This window comes from Arachis ipaensis, chromosome B7, assembly GCF_059453495.1.
Source record: "Arachis ipaensis isolate K30076 ecotype BB chromosome B7, ASM5945349v1, whole genome shotgun sequence".
Classification (NCBI taxonomy): domain Eukaryota; kingdom Viridiplantae; phylum Streptophyta; class Magnoliopsida; order Fabales; family Fabaceae; genus Arachis; species Arachis ipaensis.
The window spans coordinates 72758973-72780754 of record NC_142442.1 but is presented as its reverse complement, the minus strand read 5'-3'; the positions used below and the strand labels follow the sequence as shown (position 1 = coordinate 72780754).

General features: G+C 32.9%; 2 protein-coding genes across 3 annotated transcripts; one reads left to right on the top strand and one right to left on the bottom strand.

Annotated features, from left to right (window-relative positions):
* The first annotated feature begins 3122 nt into the window (after positions 1 to 3122).
* Positions 3123 to 4892, top strand: LOC110265082 (uncharacterized). The gene is made up of 3 exons (XM_021107845.1): positions 3123 to 3951; positions 4492 to 4575; positions 4666 to 4892. The coding sequence occupies exons 1-3, from the start codon at positions 3123 to 3125 to the stop codon at positions 4890 to 4892; spliced, it is 1140 nt and encodes a 379-aa protein (XP_020963504.1).
* Positions 3570 to 10159, bottom strand: LOC110264240 (uncharacterized). Of its 2 annotated transcripts, none has more exons than XM_088494166.1 (11): positions 9692 to 10159; positions 9239 to 9388; positions 8957 to 9090; positions 8783 to 8852; positions 8189 to 8310; positions 7984 to 8108; positions 7701 to 7834; positions 7328 to 7427; positions 7021 to 7094; positions 6772 to 6844; positions 3570 to 3945 (listed from the first exon to the last, which is right to left on the bottom strand). In XM_088494166.1, the coding sequence occupies exons 1-7, from the start codon at positions 9732 to 9734 to the stop codon at positions 7777 to 7779; spliced, it is 702 nt and encodes a 233-aa protein (XP_088350292.1). In that variant the 5' UTR covers positions 9735 to 10159; the 3' UTR covers positions 3570 to 3945; positions 6772 to 6844; positions 7021 to 7094; positions 7328 to 7427; positions 7701 to 7776. The 2 variants fall into 2 exon arrangements, with proteins under 2 accessions (XP_088350292.1, XP_088350293.1); XM_088494167.1 differs by lacking the exon at positions 3570 to 3945 and adding an exon at positions 5339 to 5729.
* Between the last annotated feature and the right edge of the window lie 11623 nt (positions 10160 to 21782).

Here is a 21782-nt window from a genome sequence, read left to right as displayed (position 1 = left end):
ATCTAATATTTGAAATATCAGTTTAACGACAAAATTTTTTTATATATTTCTCATTACTCATTTATAGGAAAGCAACTCTCTTTGTATGGTGTACACTATACGTCGCATGGAATTGGACAGGAAAATATTACTCCTACTTATGTAAGGCCTTTTCCATCAGAGATAAGATCTAAATAATTCTTAACTCTACCAATGAGTCCCTCAATGACAAGAACTCCACTGTCTGTCTTAACAAATAGTACGTATAATTAATGATTACCAAATGATTCATGCACCAATATTTAAAAAAAGTATGCTTCATCGGGAATTATTTATATAACATAGATTTATTACAATTCTAGCATATTCTAATGTACAAGGACCCACCAATAATCTAACGCAAGTCGTTTCGCAAAATTAGCTTCCGTCACACTGCGATTCCTAAAGATCGTGCCTAACAGGAATGTAATTTAGAAAAGATGGTAATCATTATTAAATTCTTTTCTTTTCTATAGTGTCTAACTTTTAATTGAATAAAATTGAACTTTTTGTCAAGAAATTCTAATATAAATGGGAAGCAAAAAATATAATCTTCCTTTGTTGTTACTTCGGTGGCTATTAATTTGGCACAACTTTATGAAGATATACACTTATCGACTGTTAAGGTGCACCCACCAAGCAGTGACACACAAAGTGGCCAAAATGTTGATCCTTTTGTTGATTACGAAGGTAGTTTTCCATTATATCAAGAATTTAAGTTAGTAGCTTGCAAGAGATATGAATTATTAGTAATACATCAACATATATGTGTTTACTTTTTATAATTTCTATTGATTATAGTTGTTAATGCTTATGATAATTCAATGTTGAATGTGGATTTAGAAGATTATTCTATACCTTCTTCAGAAACTTTAGACGTTATGTACAAATTTTATCTTTATGCATGTTTATTTGCATCTTTGTGTACATCATAGACTAAATTGCATCAATATGATAACTGAGTATCTAAAGAGAGTTCATTCAGCAGGTTTGTAGGATATAGGAGATCTTTTTTTTATCAATGTTAACATTGTAAAGTATGGATGTGGTCTGATGAAAGGCTTGCCAAATCCAAATAGTCAATGTAACCAAAGTTTTCATTATGTTGTATGGAAGGAAAGATTGAACTTCCTTTACTTTCTGTGCCTCCTGATGATGAGCACATTCAGCTTCATATTGAAGGAGATCAAAGAAGTATTAATTTTTTGAAAAATATAAAAGCATTTAATTCAATATTTTGTTTTACATCAATAGCCGAAAAAATTGACCGTGGGGTGAATAATGGGACTGCTCCTCCAATTTTTAAGCTTGGGTGTCAAAACTACCATAGCATTGGTAGTCTACTTCCACTGGATAGTCTACGACCAACATTTGTCCAGCTATATATATCTATGACACAGAAAATGAAATTGATAATCGGATAGGCACACTTCGATAATTTTTATGCAACCAATCAAATATTTTAGTTATTTTTTTATCTATGAGAGAGAATAACATATATTTTATTGTGTTTTTTTTCACAGTTCCAATGAAGCTGTAAATGAGCGAGAGAGGAAAATTGTGACAATATTAAAATAATATGCTAGACAAATATAACAGTTTGGCAAAGAGTTTTTACTATTCAAGAGATAAGTACTAACAGGAAAATTGCACAAACATAAAACTTAAGTTAATTAGTAAAAAGACTACAGATGATAAGACATACAACTTGCCATCTGCATCTGAAGTGGCTGCATTGATTGTTGGCGATGTCGAACAGCTAAACAAAGATAGAGATATTATTATAGAGTCAAACTAGAAAGCTCCAACGGATTGATGTTTTTCACCCATCTTATTTAGCTTTGCAATATCCATTATTGTTTCTGTATGGGGAGGATAGGTTTCGGTTGGGTATTGCAACATCAAATTCTATCTCTGCTAGGCCTACAAAGAAAAACAAAACAATCAATTTGCGACAATTCTTTGTTTCGCCTATAGAAAAGGACGGGTGAATTTCCGTTAATTCTGAGATAAAAAAGATTATTCTAATAGTTTCTTATGGATGCCTACACAATGGTGAAATCAGAGAGGTTAAAATCTTTTAGGTTTAAACAACCACAGTTGAGGGTTGATAAATACAAATGTCTGCATAAAAGTCTAATAAATAGGGATGTAAAGCTGCAAGGCTTGGCAAAAGAATCATTATTCCCAGTACTTTTACCGATGGACCTAGGTACATGATGAATAATTGCAAAGATGCATTTGCAATTTGCATATATGCAGGATATCCTAGGGGTGCACGCGGATCGGATCGGATCAGATATGACCAAAATTTCAATCCGATCTGAACTAAAATCATCGGATAGGATCCAATATCTGCAATTTTTAAGCTTGGATCCGATCCGATCCGTATATTTGCGGATCGGATCAGATTGAATATCAGATATATCCGCAAAATACAAAAATATTTTTAAAAACTTATTTTTATTAAAAAATATTAATAAAATTCTTTTTTTCTATTTTTTAAATATATTTACTCTTAAAATAATATTAAACATACTTTTCTTAAATAATAATATTAAAATAATACAACATATATGATAATTATTAGTTAAAATAAAATATAAGAAGAATATTACTTATTTATTTATTTTTACGGATCCACGGATATGCGGATACCTACATAAAATCCGCAATCCGATCCTATAAGTATGTGGATCGGATCCATATCCGCAATTTTCGGATCGGATTCGAATAAATATCGTGGATATGCGGATCAGATCCGATCCATGAACACTTCTAGGATATCCTAACTATTTTATCACTATAACCTCTAACCTTGAATGGGATGAGATAAAAAGAGAAGTGACTTCCATTGGATTGAAGGCAGAAGACTGCCCTGATATATTGTGTCAGTTTTCAAAATCAAGCTTGATGGTTTGATTGATGACCTAAATGATAGAAAAATCTTTGGTAAAATTTTGGGATGTAAGTCTGTGTTTATGCAACACATTATTAAAATCTTATGTTGTAATGTTTTACTCATTTGTTTTTTTCAATTTTCAGATGTTTGCACTATAGAGTTTTAAAAGAGAGGGCTTCCGCATGCACATATCATTTTATTCATGATTAACGAGTTCAAGCCACAAACACCAGATGACATAGACAAACATATAATGGCTGAGATTCCTGATGAAAATAAAAGGCCAAATCTACATGGAGCTGTTCAAAATTACATGGTACATGGTCCATGTGGTCCGTACAACAAGAATTCAACTTGCATGAAGAATGGATCATGTTCAAAGTTTTATCCCAAAGAGTTTAGGCAGCAAACACTCATTGATGAAGTCGGATTTTTCAAATATAGGCGTACTGATAATGGTCGAACATTGAAGAAAAGAGAATGTGTACTAGACAATAAGTTTATTATTCTATATAATCCAAAATTTTTGCTCAAGTTCTGGTGCCACATAAATGTGAGATACACATGCCAAACAAATTCTATTAAGTATCTTAAGTATGTACACAAGGGCAATGATTGCATAACAGCTACCCTATACAATGCTGGTGATTCGTCAGAAGCCACACAAGTTGTTGACAAAATTAGAAATTACTACGATTGTAGGTACACTTCGGCATGTGAGGTAGTCTGTCGTTTATTTGGATACGAAATCCAAGAGAAAGAACCATTTGTGATTAGACTTCCATTCTATTTGGAGGATGAGAAACTTGTCGTTTATAGTGAAACTTCTAATGTAAATGATATCATCGAAAAAGCAGTATCTCATAAGTCCATGTTTCTGGGATGGGTGGCGGCGAACATGTCATATCCTTATGCTCGAAGTCTAACTTATACTGAATTTTCAATGAAGTTTTTTTGGAAGGACGATGCTTCAAAGTGGTTTCCTCAAAAGCAAGGTTTTGTAATTGGAAGGTTGACTCATGTACCTGCAGGTAATGACGAGTTTATATTCAATTTTGATCTTATTTATTTGATGATTTAAATTTAAAATCTTAAAAGCATGTACCTCACGTCCATTTTATTTGATTTATCTACACTAGAAAATAAATGTTCAAATAACTTTCAACGGTTATAATCTAATGCTCTATAGATTATACAATTTTAGCATTGTTCTCTATTTTTTAGAAAAAATAATTTTATATGCATGTGTAGCTACATAATAATTGAAATTTTGTAGCCTAATTCATTTAGCAACTTAGAAGTGGAATTTTAACAAAGTTTTTTGCAGCAAATATCGAAGAATATTACCAACAATTTCTCTTGAATACTCAAAGAGGATGTATGGATTTTCGAGATATAAGAACAGTAGGAGGAACAATTCATGCTACTTATAAAGATGTATGCTTCGCTCTTGGACTATTGCAAGATAATAGAGAATTCATGGATGCAATTAAGGAAGCAAGCTCGTGGGCCTCAGGATCATATGTCAGGAGGTTGTTTGTCATTCTATTAACATCCAAAAATATCTCAAGACCAGAACATGTCCGAGATAGATATTGGCATGAACTCTCAGATGATATTTTTTGTATCGATAAAGAACCGTGATGAATATAAAGGTGAGTTTTTATTAATTGCAATTATAAAAGTCTTTTATTATTGATCATTTTTACTTTGATTAAATTTTTACAGTATCGTATAATATGCAGAGTTAACCATGTCAGATGATGAGATCAAGCAGTTGTGCTTAATGGATATAGACAAGATCTTACATTCCTATAGTAAAACCTTGAAAGACTATCCTCCTATGCCTTTAGCAACTGAAGTTGATAGTTCTTTGTTAACCAAAAAAGTAATCAAGGAAGAGATAAACTTTAACAAGGATGAGTTAAAGAAAAATGTCTCAGACATGTTAGCCATCGCAATACCTGAGTAAAAACATGCATTCGATAACATTATTACAGCTGTATATTGTGATGAAGGAGTTTTTTTTCTTTGTGTATGGTCATAGGGATACTGGAAAAAAATTTCTTTGGAACCTTACATCCGCTGAGATTCACTCAAAAGGGTGATATTGTGTTAAACGTTACTTCAAGTGGTATTGCTTCTTTACTTCTTTCCAATGGAAGAACAGCACACTCAAGGTTCAAAATACTACTGAATATAATTGAGGATTCTATATGTAACATCAAACCTGGTTTTCCTCAAGCAATTTTGCTATTGAAAGCCAAATTTATAATTTGGGATGAGGCTCCAATGGTTAGTAGGTACTGCTATGAAGCGCTTGATAAATATTTGGGTGATATCATGAAGTTTTCTCCAACATATAACAAAGATTCATCCTTTGGAGGAAACGTGGTTGTACTAGGTAGAGACTTTAGACAAATCCTTCCTATCATTCCATGAGGATCGAGACAAGATATGGTTCATTCAACTGTGAATTCATTTTTATCAGGTGCTCAAACTAACAAAAAATATGAGACTCTCTGTAGGGACAACTTCTTCAGATTAAGATGAGACAGAGCAATTTAGTAAGTAGTTATTGAAAGTTGGTGATGGTCTAATAAGTGATATAGATGGTAAATCTGATATATGTCTTCCAGAAGATATTGTTATTTCTTCTTCGGACCTGGAATTTGATGAATTGGTTCATTTTTCTTATCCAAATATTTGAAAAATATTTCTTCAAAGGATTTTTTCAAAGCAAGAATTATACTGGCTCCCACGTTGGACATCACTGAAGAGGTCAACCACTATCTGATGACTATCATTCCTGGAGGAAAAAAATTATATCTTAGTTCGGATTCAATTTGTATAGATGAAGGGAATATGGAAAGTCAACTAGATCTCTATGGTCCTGAATTACTGAATAGCATAAACTACTCTGGTTTGCCTCTACATAAATTAATACTTAAGGTTGGTGTTTCTATGATGTTACTGAGGAATATTGATCAATCCAGTGGTCTTTATAATGGTACAAGACTACAAGTTAGAAATCTTGGAAATCATGTCATAAAATGTGAAGTCTTAATGGGTAACAATGTTGGTCATATTGCTTTGATTCCAAGAATGAATATATGGTACCAACAAATAAAACGGTCCCAATTAGATTTTAACAAAAATAGTTTTCTATAATAGTATCTTTTGCCATGACAATTAATAAGTCTCAGGGACAAACTTTATCTCATATTGGATTTATAAATGGCCAATTATATACAGCACTTTCAAGAGTTAAGAGTAAGAGAAGTTTAAAAGTTTTGCTTATAAATCACGTAGAAATGTCTACAAATTCAACAATCAATGTTGTTTATAAAGAAGTCTTTGAAAAAATAGGATTTTAATGTAAATATTATAATTTTATTTTAAATTTTGTATTAAAATTAATGTATAATTATTTTACTTTAAAAAAGTATAAAATAATTATTACTCACTGTTTTTATGTTAAACTTTGATTTTGATAATAATTATTTTGTGTGCTTTTTCTTAAAATATTTAAACATATAAATTTTTTTTAACTTTTATAAATTTTTCCGTGCTGAGCACGGGTTCATATACTAGTTTAATTTAAAATTCAAATCAAAGGGATTGAATCCAAATTATAACAACCTATAAGGATAGATGCACATGTTTACGCCCTCATCACACTTAAACTCTTTCACGTGTCTCTTCTCTCGCCAAAATTCTTCCACGTTTAGTTTTTGCAAATCACACTTATGATGATGATGACAGATTAGCATGTGTTTTCACTTTTAATTTTAAAGCAGAATATTATAGCAATAACTATACTAGAGGTAATGGAATTTGCTTTAATATACCTTCCCACTGGTAGGATTATTTCCTGGCTCAGACACAGTCTCACACTGCCCAAAAGAAATCTTATATGCTTCGCTATTTATTTAAATAAAAAAGAACTTGTAATTAAATCATCCATCAATGAAAAAGGAACTATAATTCAAAGTAAGGAACACAAATTTAACAATAGTAATATGCACAGCAAAATTGAAGTTAAAATAAATAATAGCCACTTTCATCAAACCAAAATACATAACAATCATATATTATACCTGTAAATGCCAAATAAGAATATGGGCGAAAAAGGTCACTGAGTAGCTCTAAGCAAATATCCTTCTATTAATTTCTGCATATAAGAATTATTTAACATGAGAAATTATAGAATTACTTATGATGAAAAGGAATCTAGTTCACTTGCAATAACATAACACATGTTAGTGAACTCAGTTATTCAAGGCAAGACCAAATACCAGATTTTGAATCAACAAAACAAAATCAAACTCTAGGTAATCAACTTGTCAAGGAGTTACCAAAGAAAATTATACTTGAAAAGTTGCAACAAAAATTTAGAATTCGCACTTGTATAATTAGGAGTAAGCTTAGTACAGGGCAGAAAGCCATGATTTGGTGGAGGCTTCCACAATTTCTCATAATCTGAATCCCATCTTGAATCATTCAACTGTAAAAAAAAAAGAATCAGAACACTGAAGTTGAAAGTTTTGTTTACCATGATTTATAATATTCACCAAGATACACAACACCTCAAAATAGCTGAGAATCACAGCCTCAAAACAACTAAAATTTTAAAAGGTTGAATGAGTGAAATTTAACCAACTTTAATTTGTTTATAACAGTAACAGTGCATTCTAATACTTGTTATTGATTTGATCACATTCTTAGCATCCAAAGAAATCATAATAAATCAGCTAGAAAGGTTAGTAATGACAAAAACCTTGGAAGCAGCAAATGTAGCCTGGAAGGTATCCTTAAACAAGCTTTTTGAGACCAGTAAATATTAAGCATAGTGTTCAAATCAAACCTGCATCCCTTGTGCCTTGTGTGTATAAGGTATCCTTTGCAAATGAACTGTATATGACAATAAGAGGAGCATTTTCTCTCACATAAATGGCTTTTCTAGACTTGGGGTCTGTCATTCTCTTGAAAGTTGAGGTCAATCAAAACATTAATATCAACTTATCAAGATTGGAGAATACTACAAGTAATCTTCTTCTTACCTAGAATGGTACTTATTAGAAGCTGCTCCCATCACAAGCTTCTTGATATTATGCTTGCAGATAAGTTCTACAATTCCTTTTTCAATGCAATCCTTATCAATAATATGCAGTTTCTCTGCCTCTACCTGTATCATAATTAGCCAAAGATCAAAGGGTTTCACAAACAATACTGCCTATGTAATGAGAGAAATTTGAAAATACTTACCCCCATTCTTCTGTAGATAAGAATATAGTCATTCAGAATATTACGCATGCCTTGCTCTTCATTTTCTCGATGTTCTTGAACTCGATGCTCTCCGGCTGCACTTTCTGGAAAATTAGCACCCACTAGAGACAAATAAATTGTTAAGTTAAACACCATTTTCATTTCTCAACAACAATATAACAAAATGTGGAGGTTAAGGAAAACAAATCAAAGAAAAGGATCAAGAAATTGGATGATACAAATGTTGCTTCCAAGGTTATTATGATATAAATTGAAAAAAGGTTCTGACTCAGTATAATAACAACTATAGTAATAGATATAATTGAACCCTGTCATTTTATCAAACACAACATAAGCATTCATTCACATAGCAACGAAAAAATACACTTATTTTTTAAATAAAGAAAATCTAAATAATTACAGTTAGACAGTTAGTTGACTTAGCATTATATATGTCAATCTTCATATTCAAACCCGTTTACAAAAAGGCAAGAGATGCATATTCTTAAAAATATCACATGAAACATGGAATCAGAATATTATAGATGAAGTTAAAAACTTATAATCTCAAAAGTTAGCAAGAAAATATCTCACTTATTTTGTCATAGGGGCAAACCGGAAGGCAACGGCCACAACCATAGCAGCGTTCTGTTATGACTCCATCCTGCACGTCCAACCAATTAAACAATTCAAGTGTGAAAATGTTTTTGAAAAGATGAAATTATAGTCTGTAAAAACATCATTTCCAAGTAAAATCAAGTTAAAAACCATTAACACTTTGGGTAATTCCGTATTAAATGAAGTTCCAGATGCTGATTTCCCTAGGAATGATATTGCATTAGCAGGGCACACAATTTTGCAAGGGCGAGAACAATTTGCTGGACAGTCTTCTGGATCAAATTCTACATAGAAGCCAGTACTAGCAACATTCATTTATTGGAAAAATTGAATACTGAATGGATCAAGTGATTGATAATTATGTTGGACTATGCTGATGCAGAAATATTATAATGTAACCAACAACTAGAAAGAACAAAGACTCTTTCTTACCGGCTTTGCGAATATGAAGATCTTTATCATCATTGACATTGATCATAACCCAAGGCTTTTTCTGAAGACCTGCCATTTCTGTTGCAGCTAAAATTCCTTCGTTCAGAGCGCTAACCACTGATGCATTAGTAGCACAGTCAATGCAGTCAACTGCACCCATACAGTTCCAATCTCAATAACAAGTCACATTTAAGTTTAAAAAACAAAAACCCTAAGGCAAATCATGATGATGCATCTGTTTAGGAAAAAAAAGAAAAATAATAAAAAAGGCCTAAACTGCCATTCTCATAAGCAACGAATCAGCAATGCAGTCATTGTGAAAGAGAAACAAACGTATAGAGCAGTCAACGTTAAAGAGAAAGCGAGCAAAAACTGAAAAGATCGACAGAAAAGTCACAAAAAAGAAAAGATCTATCTAATATAAGAGCTTATTAGAGCGAGGATCGTGAGTACCTGGAACCGGAGAAATCATAGAGTTAGTGATGGAAGAGATCATAACTCGAACCTCAGCATCGCACAAAATCGCAAGCTCCTTCGCCTTCTTCAACAAACCGTTCCTTTGCTTCGAGAACGTCACTTGCCTGCTCGTGGAATTGTCGATCCTCCTTATCGCGATCTTCCTCTCCCCATCGCTCTCAGTCAAAACCCTAACTCCTCAATCGAGAATCACCATTTCTGTTCATCACAGATCAACAACCAAAACTTCAATTTCACCAAGAGTGAAGAAAAAAAGTCAAAAACAGAAAAAAATGAACTAAAAAGACAGCTCAAGGAACAGCCAGAAGAAACTAAAAACTGAAAGCATCGATTCATCGGAGAACGCCACTGAGAAGATCGTCACCAGAGCAGCGCTAGAGAAGATCATCACACAGATCGTCGTTTCGGGTTTCAGTCACTGGAGAGCGCTGTTGAGAAGATCACTGGAGCAACTTCACTTTTGTAGGGTTTCACTTTCACCAGATCAGCGTTAAGGTTTTTCTTGGGTTTGGGCCCTTTTTTTAAAAAATAATGGCTTAGATAATGGCGGTTGAAAACCACCGAAATCACAAAAAAATGCAAGTTTAGAAAAATTAATTATGGTAACGGCATAAAATGCCATAATACCCGAATATTATGGTAGTTCTTTAAAACCGCCATAATATAAATGCCATTTTAAACTCATTTTTTTGTAGTGAAGCTTGACAATTCACCCTCTGTAAAATCCCAGATTTTTGGAAATTAATACGTTATTTATGATTTATTATATTTATTTAAGATTATATTTTTAGAGGTTTTGATATATAAATCGAACAATTTCTTATTTATAATTTAGAGTCTTAATAATTGAAAATAATGAAGTTTTGACAATTTAAAATTTTAATAATTGGGATTTAGTTTGATTTTATGAATTGAAGGCCAATTAATTCATTTATCTCTAATTTTAAATTAGATTACTTGATTGAAAGCCAATTGGTGAATTGATATAACAAATAATATTTTTAAAGTAATTTAAGAGATTAAATTAGATTTTTACACTTTATACCCTAATTTTTTTTTAAAATTACCTTACTCTAATTGACTAAAAAATTCTCAAAATTGGAACCCACTAGCCCTATCCCTAATTCCACTTGCCCTTTGATAGTGAGATTTATTGTCGGTCTAGAATTTTCTCAATAGAAATAAAAACTTTGTTGTAAGCATAGTTCCAAACCAACTAATAACTCTCAATCAAATTTTAATTGTTGGTTGTCACAAGTACAAACCCCAATGAAAATTAACCGAAGTATTTAAACATCGGGTTGTCTCACAAGGAATTTCAATGAAGTGATCAATTATTGGCTATGAAAGAACAACGGGGGTTTGATTTGATAAAGGGGCAAGAAAATAAATGGCAAAAAATGTAAATCAAACAACTAAAGAAAGAAAATAATAAAGAGAGACATTCATGGGAAGGATTGAGAATATAGGCTTTCTATCCTAGTCATTCAATAATTAACAAGAGCTTATCCTATTTCGTCATCCCTAACAATGGAAGAAGGTACAATGTTATCTTCACATTGAGAGAAAGTCAAATAAGACTAGTTAATCTCAATCCAAAAGTCCTAATCAACTTACTAATTGAATTAGCAAGAGATTAGAGTCAATGGAAACAATATTAACTAACAACCCTAGATCACCAACATAAGTTGCATATTCATGACTCAAGATTTCTTAATTACTCTTTCCAAGCCAAGAGTGCTAAAAATTAAAAAATCTACTCTAACATCCTTCCAAGTATTTTGTCAAAGACTTGGAACACATAAAAGGAAAGCATGGTAAATTGACAACAAGAATATTAAATCTACAAGTACCCAATACAAGAAATTAACAACAACTCAATTAAAGATACATCAAAGGGAAATCCAAATCCAAATCCAAATCCAAATCAATTAAAGATACATCAAAGGGTAAAAACATGAATTGCATAAAAAGGAAATCCAAATCCAACAATAGTGCATCAACATAAAAGATACATCAAAGGGAAAATTGACAAGAAAACTAACAGAGCATTGATGTAACAACAAGAAATTGAAATGAAAACAAGATGAAAATAGGAAATTAAACCTAGATCTAAGAGAATTTAACCTAATCCTACCCTAATTCTAGAGAGAAGAGGGAGCTTCTCTGTCTAGAAACTAACTACATGCTTCCTAGTCTACAACTAATTGCTCCCCCAGCAAATTCACTTTAATGAGGTCATGTGATCAGTGTCACGCGTGCGCGTGGCCCTTAATTCTCCAAATGCTCATTTCTTCATGAATTCTCCACTTTGCATGTTTTTCTCTTCACTTCTTCCATCCAATACTTGCCTTATAAACCTGAAATCACTCAAAAATACATCAAGGCATCGAATGCAATTAAAGTGAATTAAAATCACCAATTTAAGGGCCTAAAAAGCATGTTTTTACACTTAAGCACAAATTAAGGGAGAATTACAAAACTATACTATTTCATTGAATAAATGTGAGAAAAGGTGATAAAATTCCCTAAATTAAGCACAAGATAGACCACAAAATTGGGGTTTATCACCCTTACCCCTCACACACAAACACACACACACACATAGAGAGAGAGAGAGAGAGAGAGAGAGAAAGAGAGAGAGAAAGAGAGAGATAGAGGATGTCGGTGCCGACGGGGCTGGGAGCCACCGTCGCCATCGCACACGAGAAGCAGAGAGTAAGAGAGAGGCGCACAGAGTTCAAGGAGAAAGATATAACAAATAATATTTTTAAAGTAATTTAAGAGATTAAATTAGATTTTTACACTCTACACTAATTTTTTTAAAATTACCTTACACTAATTGACCAAAAAATTCTCAAAATTGGAACCCACTAGCCCTATCCCTAATTTCACTCGCCCTTACCCCTCTTTTTTGCCCTATCATAATGCTAACACCCTCACACACGCGCGCGCGCACGCACGCACGCACGCGCGCACGCGCGCGCGCGCACACACACACACACACAGAGAGAAAGAGAGAGAGAGGGGGGGAGGACGATGCCGACGGGGCTGAGAGCCTCCGTCGCCATCGCACACGAGAAGCAGAGAGTAAGAGAGAGGTGCACAGAGTTCAAGGAGAGAGAAAACCTTGTTTTCGCTGTAAATATAAGATACTTCCAAACCTTACTACTAAAAAATGTTACTTGTTTATGTTTTGTCGACTTTGCAACAGAACGTGGATCATAAATGCTAAACCGCCTTATATTGTATATAAGAAGACATGTCCACATAAGAGAATTCGAACCACAAAAATTACAGTCTTACTTAACAAATATTGAAACAATACGGCAATACCAAGACTAGAAGAAATCTTACTTTCCAGCTTCCCAGAATATTCGCTGAAGGTTATCTTTTGAATGATCCTCTGGCAAATTCTCTACCAAAATAATATATAACTAGAATCCAATAATAAGACACAGATAATAAAACAGATAAAGCTATAATATACTTAGCAGAAACTACAAACACTTAATACACTAAAACTTTATACGTTATTATAAAATCACCTTCATCAGATTCAAAGTAATTAAATTGACCACCTCAAAGACAGGAAGATACTAAAACTTTTATTCCAAAATACCCAAATAAAATATGACATAATAAAAGAAGTGTTGTTTGAGAAAATCTTTGGGACATTCTTACAATAATCAAGTATGTTTGTTAAAAAGAATAAAATCATATAATAATCGAAAATTTAAAAATTTAAACTTATAAATAGATTATCATACATATAGGTAACTTGTATTCTAAAAAATATAAAACTTTAGTTTTGATTATTGCTATTAGACATATATTAGTTTATTCGGTTAAATGTTGATAATCTAACATATCACATCTTATCATGTTAGTATTTGAATTTATCCAATAGATATTTATAAAAGCAAACTAATGATAGAAACAAACAAAAAATTATAAATTTATAAGGTCCCAATTAAAGTTTAGGTGCATATAATAGTTAGTATAGTAACTGTGATAAGTTGTGAAATATGGAAGTTTATTAAATTTTACCGATAATTTGATAGTTTATTAGGCCAATATTTCATGTATTCTCCTGAAGGAAGAAGGATAAGGATGTGTTAATGTGTCCTTCCAATAATGAATGAAACAAAATTAGATTAATTAATTTAATTATTAATAATATAATGTACCCAGCAATTGGGCCATTGGAGTTCCATGGTCTCCATTCATCAATAATCTTATATGCAAGTGAGCGAGTCCATGCTTCACTTTCGGTAAATGGAACACACATATCATGGTCTTCACTGCCATAAATCAATTATATATAAATCACCTTTATAAACAAAATTAGGTGTTTATAATTTAAAATTAGGTGTTTATAATAAGTAGTCCCAGATAGTTCTTTTCAAGAGAGATGGAGGGTTCAAAATAGATGAAGGGCTCAAGATTGCTGGGAATATTTTCAGGTGTCCAAAACTAATTAATCCACCTTGTTACAATCAACTAACTACTCTAAATAACTAGGTTTCCAAACAGAAAATATGAAAAATCGATTTCAATAAGAAATTGTTACTTATTTTGTAGCAATGTGCTATGCTATTAAGGAACAAATATTGTGCTATGCATATTTTACCATAAGCATTCTTCTACATCTCTTCACTATAGAACATACCTTCAATGCATTTATATGAGAGCACTTAAGAAATAAGATAATCAAACAAGGACCTTAGGTAGAGTACTTAACATTTTACATCCAGTAAAATTAACTAGTAACCACTATGATTGCATTAAAATAAATAAATTAGAATGTTGTCCCTCTGTGACCAGTAACTTCTGGCCATCACAAAAACAATTACCTAGTACTTGCTCAAGCTTATGTTACTTAAGAGACATTATGAAATCCTCTTAGAAGATCTCAGACACATTAAGTTTGGCCATGTTTCGTTCCTAGTTACAAGTCCACACCATCAACCACCACCAATCTTGATGAAGAACACAGAGAGGTTGAAATGATGTGACATCTTAGAAAGCACAATTGACTTTAAAAACAAAAGCACAATCATTAGTTTGGAAGGAGCCATACACTAAAATAATGAATTTTAGTTTTTTCAGAGAGCATCAAATTAGAGAACAGCAACTCAAGTTTTGTCAGAAAACAGCAAATCACAAAACAACAAATCAGAGAACAGCAAAATAATTTACTAACTAAAAATTAAAATCTAACTAAAATTTAATGAATTAATAAAGAGAACATCAAAATTAATTTTCTTAAATACCTAGAAATAGAGGAACAGAGTAAGAACGAGATGTAGAAGAGAAGGGGGAGGGGGTTTCCCGCGATTGAGTACCGCGCTCGTTGAGGAGAGCATCGCGCTGCCACTGTACATGGAGGAATGCACCGCGATTGAGCGCTGTTGTCGCCATTAGGAAGGAGAGAAAGGGTTTGTGAGTTGTTGCAGTGGCTATGTTAGGGCTTGTGGAGAGCATCGCGCCGTGGCCCGTCGAGGATAGCACCGCGCCTTCGCCGTACGTGGAGGAGTGCACCGCGATTGAACGTTGTTGTTGTAGTGGCTATGTTAGGGATTGTGGAGAGAACCACGCCGTCGCCCGTTGAGGAGAGCGTCGCGCCGTCATCGTACATGGAAGAGTGAACCGCGATTGAACACTGCTAACCTACTATCGCGGTTAGGTAGGGGAGAAAGGGTACGGTATGTGCGTTGTTGTAGGGGAGAAAGGGGAGGCTCTTGTGTGCGTGAAGTGGAACTACTGAAGCACATTTGGTTCTTTTGTGTTTAAGTTATTTTTTTATTGAAAAACAATTGGTGGGAATATAATTAAAAGTTTTTCTCTAAAATTTTTAATAATAAATAATTTTAGGCAACTTTTTATAAATGTTATCTGTTTAATTTTTTTGACAGAGACGGCGTCAAAAGCTGGGGGACGGCGCAGTGGTTTCGTCGATGACGTGGACCTTTAGCGGTGACCAAGGACGCAGCGACAACATGCAGCAGCAACTCTATCTTCCTCGTGCAACACATCCCTCTCCTTGAAGGTGATGCAGGTGATGGCTACAGCAGGGCACAGTGGCAAACTGAGCGCGACAGGGTGCGGTGGCAGCGCAGCTCTCTCCGCTCTTGTCCCTTCTTCTCCGTTCTCTCTTTCTTTTCTTTCTTTCGTGGGTGTGTTGTCGTGTGTGTTGTTTTGTGTGTGTGAGGAGTGCGGCGGCAATGTGTGGAGTGAGAGAGGGTGAGTGTCAGTTAGAGTTAGTGCCAATCTGGGTTTTGTTTTGGGAGAAAAGGACTTAGGCTAGTGTAGGCATTTTTTTAATAAAAATAGGGGTAATTTAGTAATTAAAAACTAATTTTTTTTATCCAATAATAATATGTATAAAAAAATTATTTAATTGTTAACTTGAAAATCATTTTCAACTAAATACTATAATTCAATAATTAGAGATAATCAAATTAATTTCCTTTAAAATCATAAATAGACTTCAACATCTAATTATTCAAATTAAGGCATATAAAACTCTTATTAATTTTCAATTACTAAAACTTTAAATTATAAATAGAAAAATACCCAATTAATATAAAAATCTTTGAAAATATAATTTTGAATAATTTTAGTAAATCATATGTAACTTATTATTTAATTTTCAAAAATTCGGGGTCTTATATCCGTCCCACCCCTATAACTAGCAAACAAAATTAAATTTAAAAATTTATGTAATCATTATGATCACATTCAAGCATAAATAAACTAAAAATAAAAGATTTATACAATGTCAAATAACATAAAATAAAAAAGAAAAAAAACTAACGTTTAATCACTAAACAAATTTAATATTATTTGTCTCTTCTTTAACATTATTGGCCATGAAATGATTCTAAAGCATCTATAGTGTCACAAAAAATTATAATGTTATATATTTGATAAACAATACATAGTTAGGCTGCCAAAAAAAGAAATCAAATTAAATAAAGAACTAATAGAATAATAAAGTCCAATAGAATAACAAATTGAAGTGAAGTGTGATAACGATCTTTTTTTAAACAATTCAAATTTTCAATAAAAACCACAAATATAAAGAAAAAGGCATAATAACCCCCCAAATATATAACTATCTTGCTTAAATTAGTATGTTTCTGACTTCACATTATAGAATTTTTTTTTTGTAAATGAAAATCATGGAAAAGACTTCGGCCTTGTTTGGGTAAACTTTTAAGAAAAGATCTTTTTTCGAGTTATCTTTTTTTTAAAAGATTTTATGGAAAAGTAAAAGTAATTTTATGTTTGGGTATCTCATGCAAAAAGATCTTTTTATCTATCAATTATGTTTGGGTATAACGATATAAAAGTACTTTTTGTTTATTTGTTACATGAAAAACATCTTTTTTTAAGGAAAAAAAGATCTTTTAAAAAAAGATGTAAATTACAGCTTCTCAAAAAAGAAGTTTTTTTTTTATTTTTTTCGAGTGCTATTACTTTTACTACTAAAAATTTGTCAAACACATTAAAAAATAAAAAAGATATTTTTTATTGAAAAAAGACCTTTTTTTAATCAAAATAATGGCGTCCAAACAAGCACTTCACATTATATAATTCAGGTTGCTCTCTATAATTTAGTATGATAAAAACGGTGATGATTCTCAAAGTATCAAACATGTTTGAATAATTAAATGGCTTCAAGATCTAGTAAATCCTTTTGTTCATCATAATTAAATTACAAATTTTTTTCCAAAGCACTTTACAAATATTAATTCAGGCATAATTAAAAAACTGCAAATTATTCATGAGTAAACCCCAAATTATTCTTATGTCATAACAATTATAGAAATGAAATACTTTACTTCCTAACAAGGATGATTCACTAAAATTACTTAATCCTATCTCACATGACAACTACTAACCAACATAGCAATCATAGTTGAGGGGAAAAACTCCAAACATACTAAAAAGGATTAAGGGAATTGGGACATTGATACCGGATTTTACAATCTCATATAACTACCGGTAAGTGTATTGAATCGTACCAAGTAATAAAATTATAGTGAGTGAGTGTCGATCCCACGAGGATTAATGGATTAAGCAAACAATAGTTGATTGATTATTCTAGTTAGACGGTTCAATTTCGAATGATGAACAAAGATATAAACTAAAATTTAAATGACTTGAAATAAATGAAAGCAATAAAATGACAAGAAGTTAAATGACATGAATTTAAATAACTTGGAATTTAAATTGCTGGAATGTAAATTGCTGAAAAGTAAATAACAAGAATTAAGAATGGAAAGAACGTTGGGATCAAGAGATGTTACATTCTCAGGATCAATAATTCTCATCTCCACTTCAATCATGCAATCATTGATCTCTTGGCAAATCATAAGTGATTAAATTCCAATGTCTTGGTAATTTATTCTCTCTTAACTTGATCAATTGCCAATGTCTTGATCTAATTAATCATGAGAAGAGATGAAGATTGGTCTCTAATTTAGAGCCACACGATTTCATGAATCAAGTTATGGGTTAATTATATGTCACATATCAATCTCAAACCCAAATTCACCAAATTGGGAGAAAGATCTTCAAGCTCAATTATATGATCCCTTTGTCAAGTTTTCATAGAATTCAAAGTTGGATTCAAATTCTCTCTCAAGACATTTAAATCCTTGAAATGAAGAACGAAGATTCTTTCTAAATAAGTAAATGAAAGAAAAATTGAAGATGAAGAATCAAATAAACTAATCTATTAAATTGCAATAGAGCTCTCTTTTCCAATTGAAGAGAGTTAGAAATTCATGACTGAGAATTACAAAATGGATATGAAAGAAAATAGAAGAGAAGAAGAGAATAAAAGTAAGGAGAGAAAGAGAGTCTAAAGACTCCTTCGCTAATGGTGTGTCTGTATAGTTACCCTACCTCTATTTATAACCTATTACAAAAGCAAATGAAATTCAAATTATATTAAATCCAAGATTAAATTGAAATTGATTCCTTGGACTTGATCCAATCTTGGAAGCTTGGAGAATTGAGGAATGAATGAAGAAATTGGAGCTCTGGAAGTTGGACTTCAAACTTACTTTCAAATTGTTAGCCCAAATTATGAATGTTTGATCACATGCGTGGCACGGTAGGAAAGTGGCGAGGGATGCCAAGTTGATTTTGTCCCTTGGATGGCCTAAAAAACATGTGTGTGGAGCATGGCGTGGAATGACATAAGGTTGGCGTGGAGCGCTGAAGAAGTTTCAAAGGGCCCCAAAGGCATGGGATATTGTAGGCCTAGCATGGGACGCCAGGACCATTCCTTGAGTGCCTAAAATCAAGTTTATGCATGTAATAGGCGTGGCACGGCAAGGAGGTTGGTGTGGGATGTCAAGGCACTACAATGAAAGCAAGGGACAACCATGTATGCAATCCTTTTGGCGTGGGACACCATCAAGGTGCCGTGGGACAGCTATGACATGCAATGAATGTGAGGAACAACCATGCAAGCAAATTTTAGTGTGGGATGCCATCCTCTTGGCATGGAATGCCACTATCCAACAATTGATATGAACATCATACATGCACTCTTGGCGTATTTTTGTTGCACGAGTAATCTGTGTGAGACTCATGTCAACTACAGAGTATTATACATCGTTGAAAAGTTCTTAAAGTCACCTTTCTAACTTTTCTAGAAGCAAGTAATTTAGACCACGGTAGCTCACATTATGTTCCTTTGAAGGTGAAGAGGTTAGGCTGCCAAGCATGAGATGGCATACATGTTTGTGTTGTGCTCACCTTGTATTTTCGGGATAAATTGCAACCTCCAATCCAGTGTTCACTATAGACTATTATATATCGCTAAAAATCTTTGGATGTCTACTTTCAAATGCCTCTAGAAGTGCACCATTTGAACCTCTGTAACTCAAGTTATGCTCCTTTGAATGTGAAGCGGTCAGGCTGCCTGGCATTGGACGCCAAAGCCTTGGTGTGGGACGGCATATATGTTTGTGCTATGCTCACCTAGTGTTTTCGGGGTGAATTTCAACCTTCAATCTAGTGTTCACTATGGAGTGTTATATATGATTCGAAAGCTCTGGAAGTATATTTTCTAATGACACTGGAATTATCTCATTTGGAGCTTTGTAACTCAAGTTATTCTTGTTGAAGTACAAAGAGGTCAGGTTATAAATTCTCTTTGAGCTTTTCTTTGACTTGTGGCATGTTTGTGTGTCCCTTGGCTCATTTGTGCATGTTGCATGCCACCTTTAAGTAGGAAATGTTACTTCAAGTGTGTTGCTTCATATTTGTGCATCAAAGTATGCTCATGCATGGCTTGCATGCATTAATATACAACCCAATCTTCAATACCACTCCTTGTGCTTCATTAATCTCATCTTTGAACACCTTGAGTCCAACACCATTCTTCATCATCATTCTCCTAAAAATCATTAAACATAAGTGCATCAAAGCTTGGTTCATAATCTCATGAATAATCACATAGTGAATTAGTGTACATAAGTTCAACAAGTTTAGTTCTTGTAGTCACAAAATCACCTAATGTACACAAGTGCATCAATCTTAGCTCATATATTCATGAATGAACATAAATTCAACTAACGTTTAATAATTCTTTGCATGCAAACATAATTGATAATTAACCATAAATACTTTATGATTGAGCATAGTTTATTGACTTTCTTTATGAATTGAACAACTAAAACAACTTAAACTTATGATGCATTATGCATCACAACACCAAACTTGAACTTTACTTGTCCTCAAGCAAATAAAGAATCATGCAATACTATTTGACAATTCAAGGTGAGAAGAATAGCAATTTTTAATGTTCATGGTTGAATAGTTTACTATACATGCAACGATCACACAAGAATTCTAAATAATTGATGCTTCTATCTTAATCATTTTATGCAATCTTTTCTTTATATTCCTCCCTTGAAGCAAGCTTATTATCTTTTCCTTCATTAGCTTTGCTTCTTAGGTTCTTTTCACCATTTTTTTTGCTTTGACTCTAAATGCTTTGTTTTCAAGTATTACCACTTGATACATAAGCACCACAAGCATGTAATTGGAGAACTCTTTAAGCTTTTCATTTGTTTCTTTTTTTACTCTCTAATCATTGATACTCAGAGCCTTGAGCTTTAATTTGAGGGAGTGCTTTGCACTTGAGCCTAGCCTTGGCTCTAAGTTTTTTGTTTTCAAGCTTTTTGCTTGATATATAAACACCACAAGTACTTGACTAATGAATTGTCATTGGTACTTAGAGCCTTCAGATTTTTCATTCTTTCCCTTTTTTCTTTATTTGATCATTACTTAGTTTGATTCTTCAAGGTTTTCAAAGTTACAAAGATCCCACAAAGTATTCTAGATGAAAACTTCAACCAAATAGATTCAAATGTGCTAAGCTAGAATAGTCATGCTAGCCTTCCAATGCTCATATGCTTACAACGAAGAATTATTATTCATATAGGGTTTCCCCGTGAGAGTTATTAGTTGGTTTGGAGCTATGCTTACAACGAAGAAATTCCTTTTCTAATAAGAGAAATTTCTAGACCGAAAATAATTCTTACCATCAAATTTATGGCACCGTTGCCGGAGAGTTGTAATGGTGCTATGTTATTGGCTATTGTATATATTGTGAATATGTGAATATGTTTGCCTTTTACTTCTTTGTTAGTTGTTGCTAGTTGTAAGACTTTGCTTGCTTTGTTTCTTGTTAGTTTTTTTTTTTTTGTTTTCTCTTGTCACCATGAATTCTCATTACTTTGGTTATGAGGGTGGTTCAAACTATGTTGTAGGAAATGGAAGCTTTAATGAGGATTTGCATCAAGGATTTGGAGACCAAAGGTGGGAGGAGCCCTAAGCTTATGGACAACTTTCTTGGCAACAACCTCCTCTGGCTTCTTATGGGTATAATCCAACTCTTGATGCATAACAATCTAATGTGTGTGATGACCCTCATCGTGGTTGTCAACCACAATCATCATATGCATATGATCCTTGCCCTTAACATAGTCCCCAACAACCTTACTCACATGCATCATACCACCATTCCCCTCCATAT

What these genes read in the sequence shown, in the direction of transcription:
- LOC110264240 (XM_088494166.1), bottom strand. Translation starts at nt 9,734, where the DNA reads ATGATCTCTTCCATCACTAACTCTATGATTTCTCCGGTTCCAG. An exon ending in TTGCCCCTATGACAAAATAA is followed by an intron (nt 8,311 to 8,782) that starts GTGAGATATTTT and finishes ATTTGTCTCTAG; the next exon opens with TGGGTGCTAATTTTCCAGAA. An exon ending in TTATCTACAGAAGAATGGGG is followed by an intron (nt 8,109 to 8,188) that starts GTAAGTATTTTC and finishes ATTATGATACAG; the next exon opens with GTAGAGGCAGAGAAACTGCA.
- LOC110265082 (XM_021107845.1), top strand. Translation starts at nt 3,123, where the DNA reads ATGATTAACGAGTTCAAGCCACAAACACCAGATGACATAGACAAACAT. An exon ending in GTTGACTCATGTACCTGCAG is followed by an intron (nt 3,952 to 4,491) that starts GTAATGACGAGT and finishes AAATATCTCAAG; the next exon opens with ACCAGAACATGTCCGAGATA. An exon ending in GAACCGTGATGAATATAAAG is followed by an intron (nt 4,576 to 4,665) that starts GTGAGTTTTTAT and finishes TATAATATGCAG; the next exon opens with AGTTAACCATGTCAGATGAT.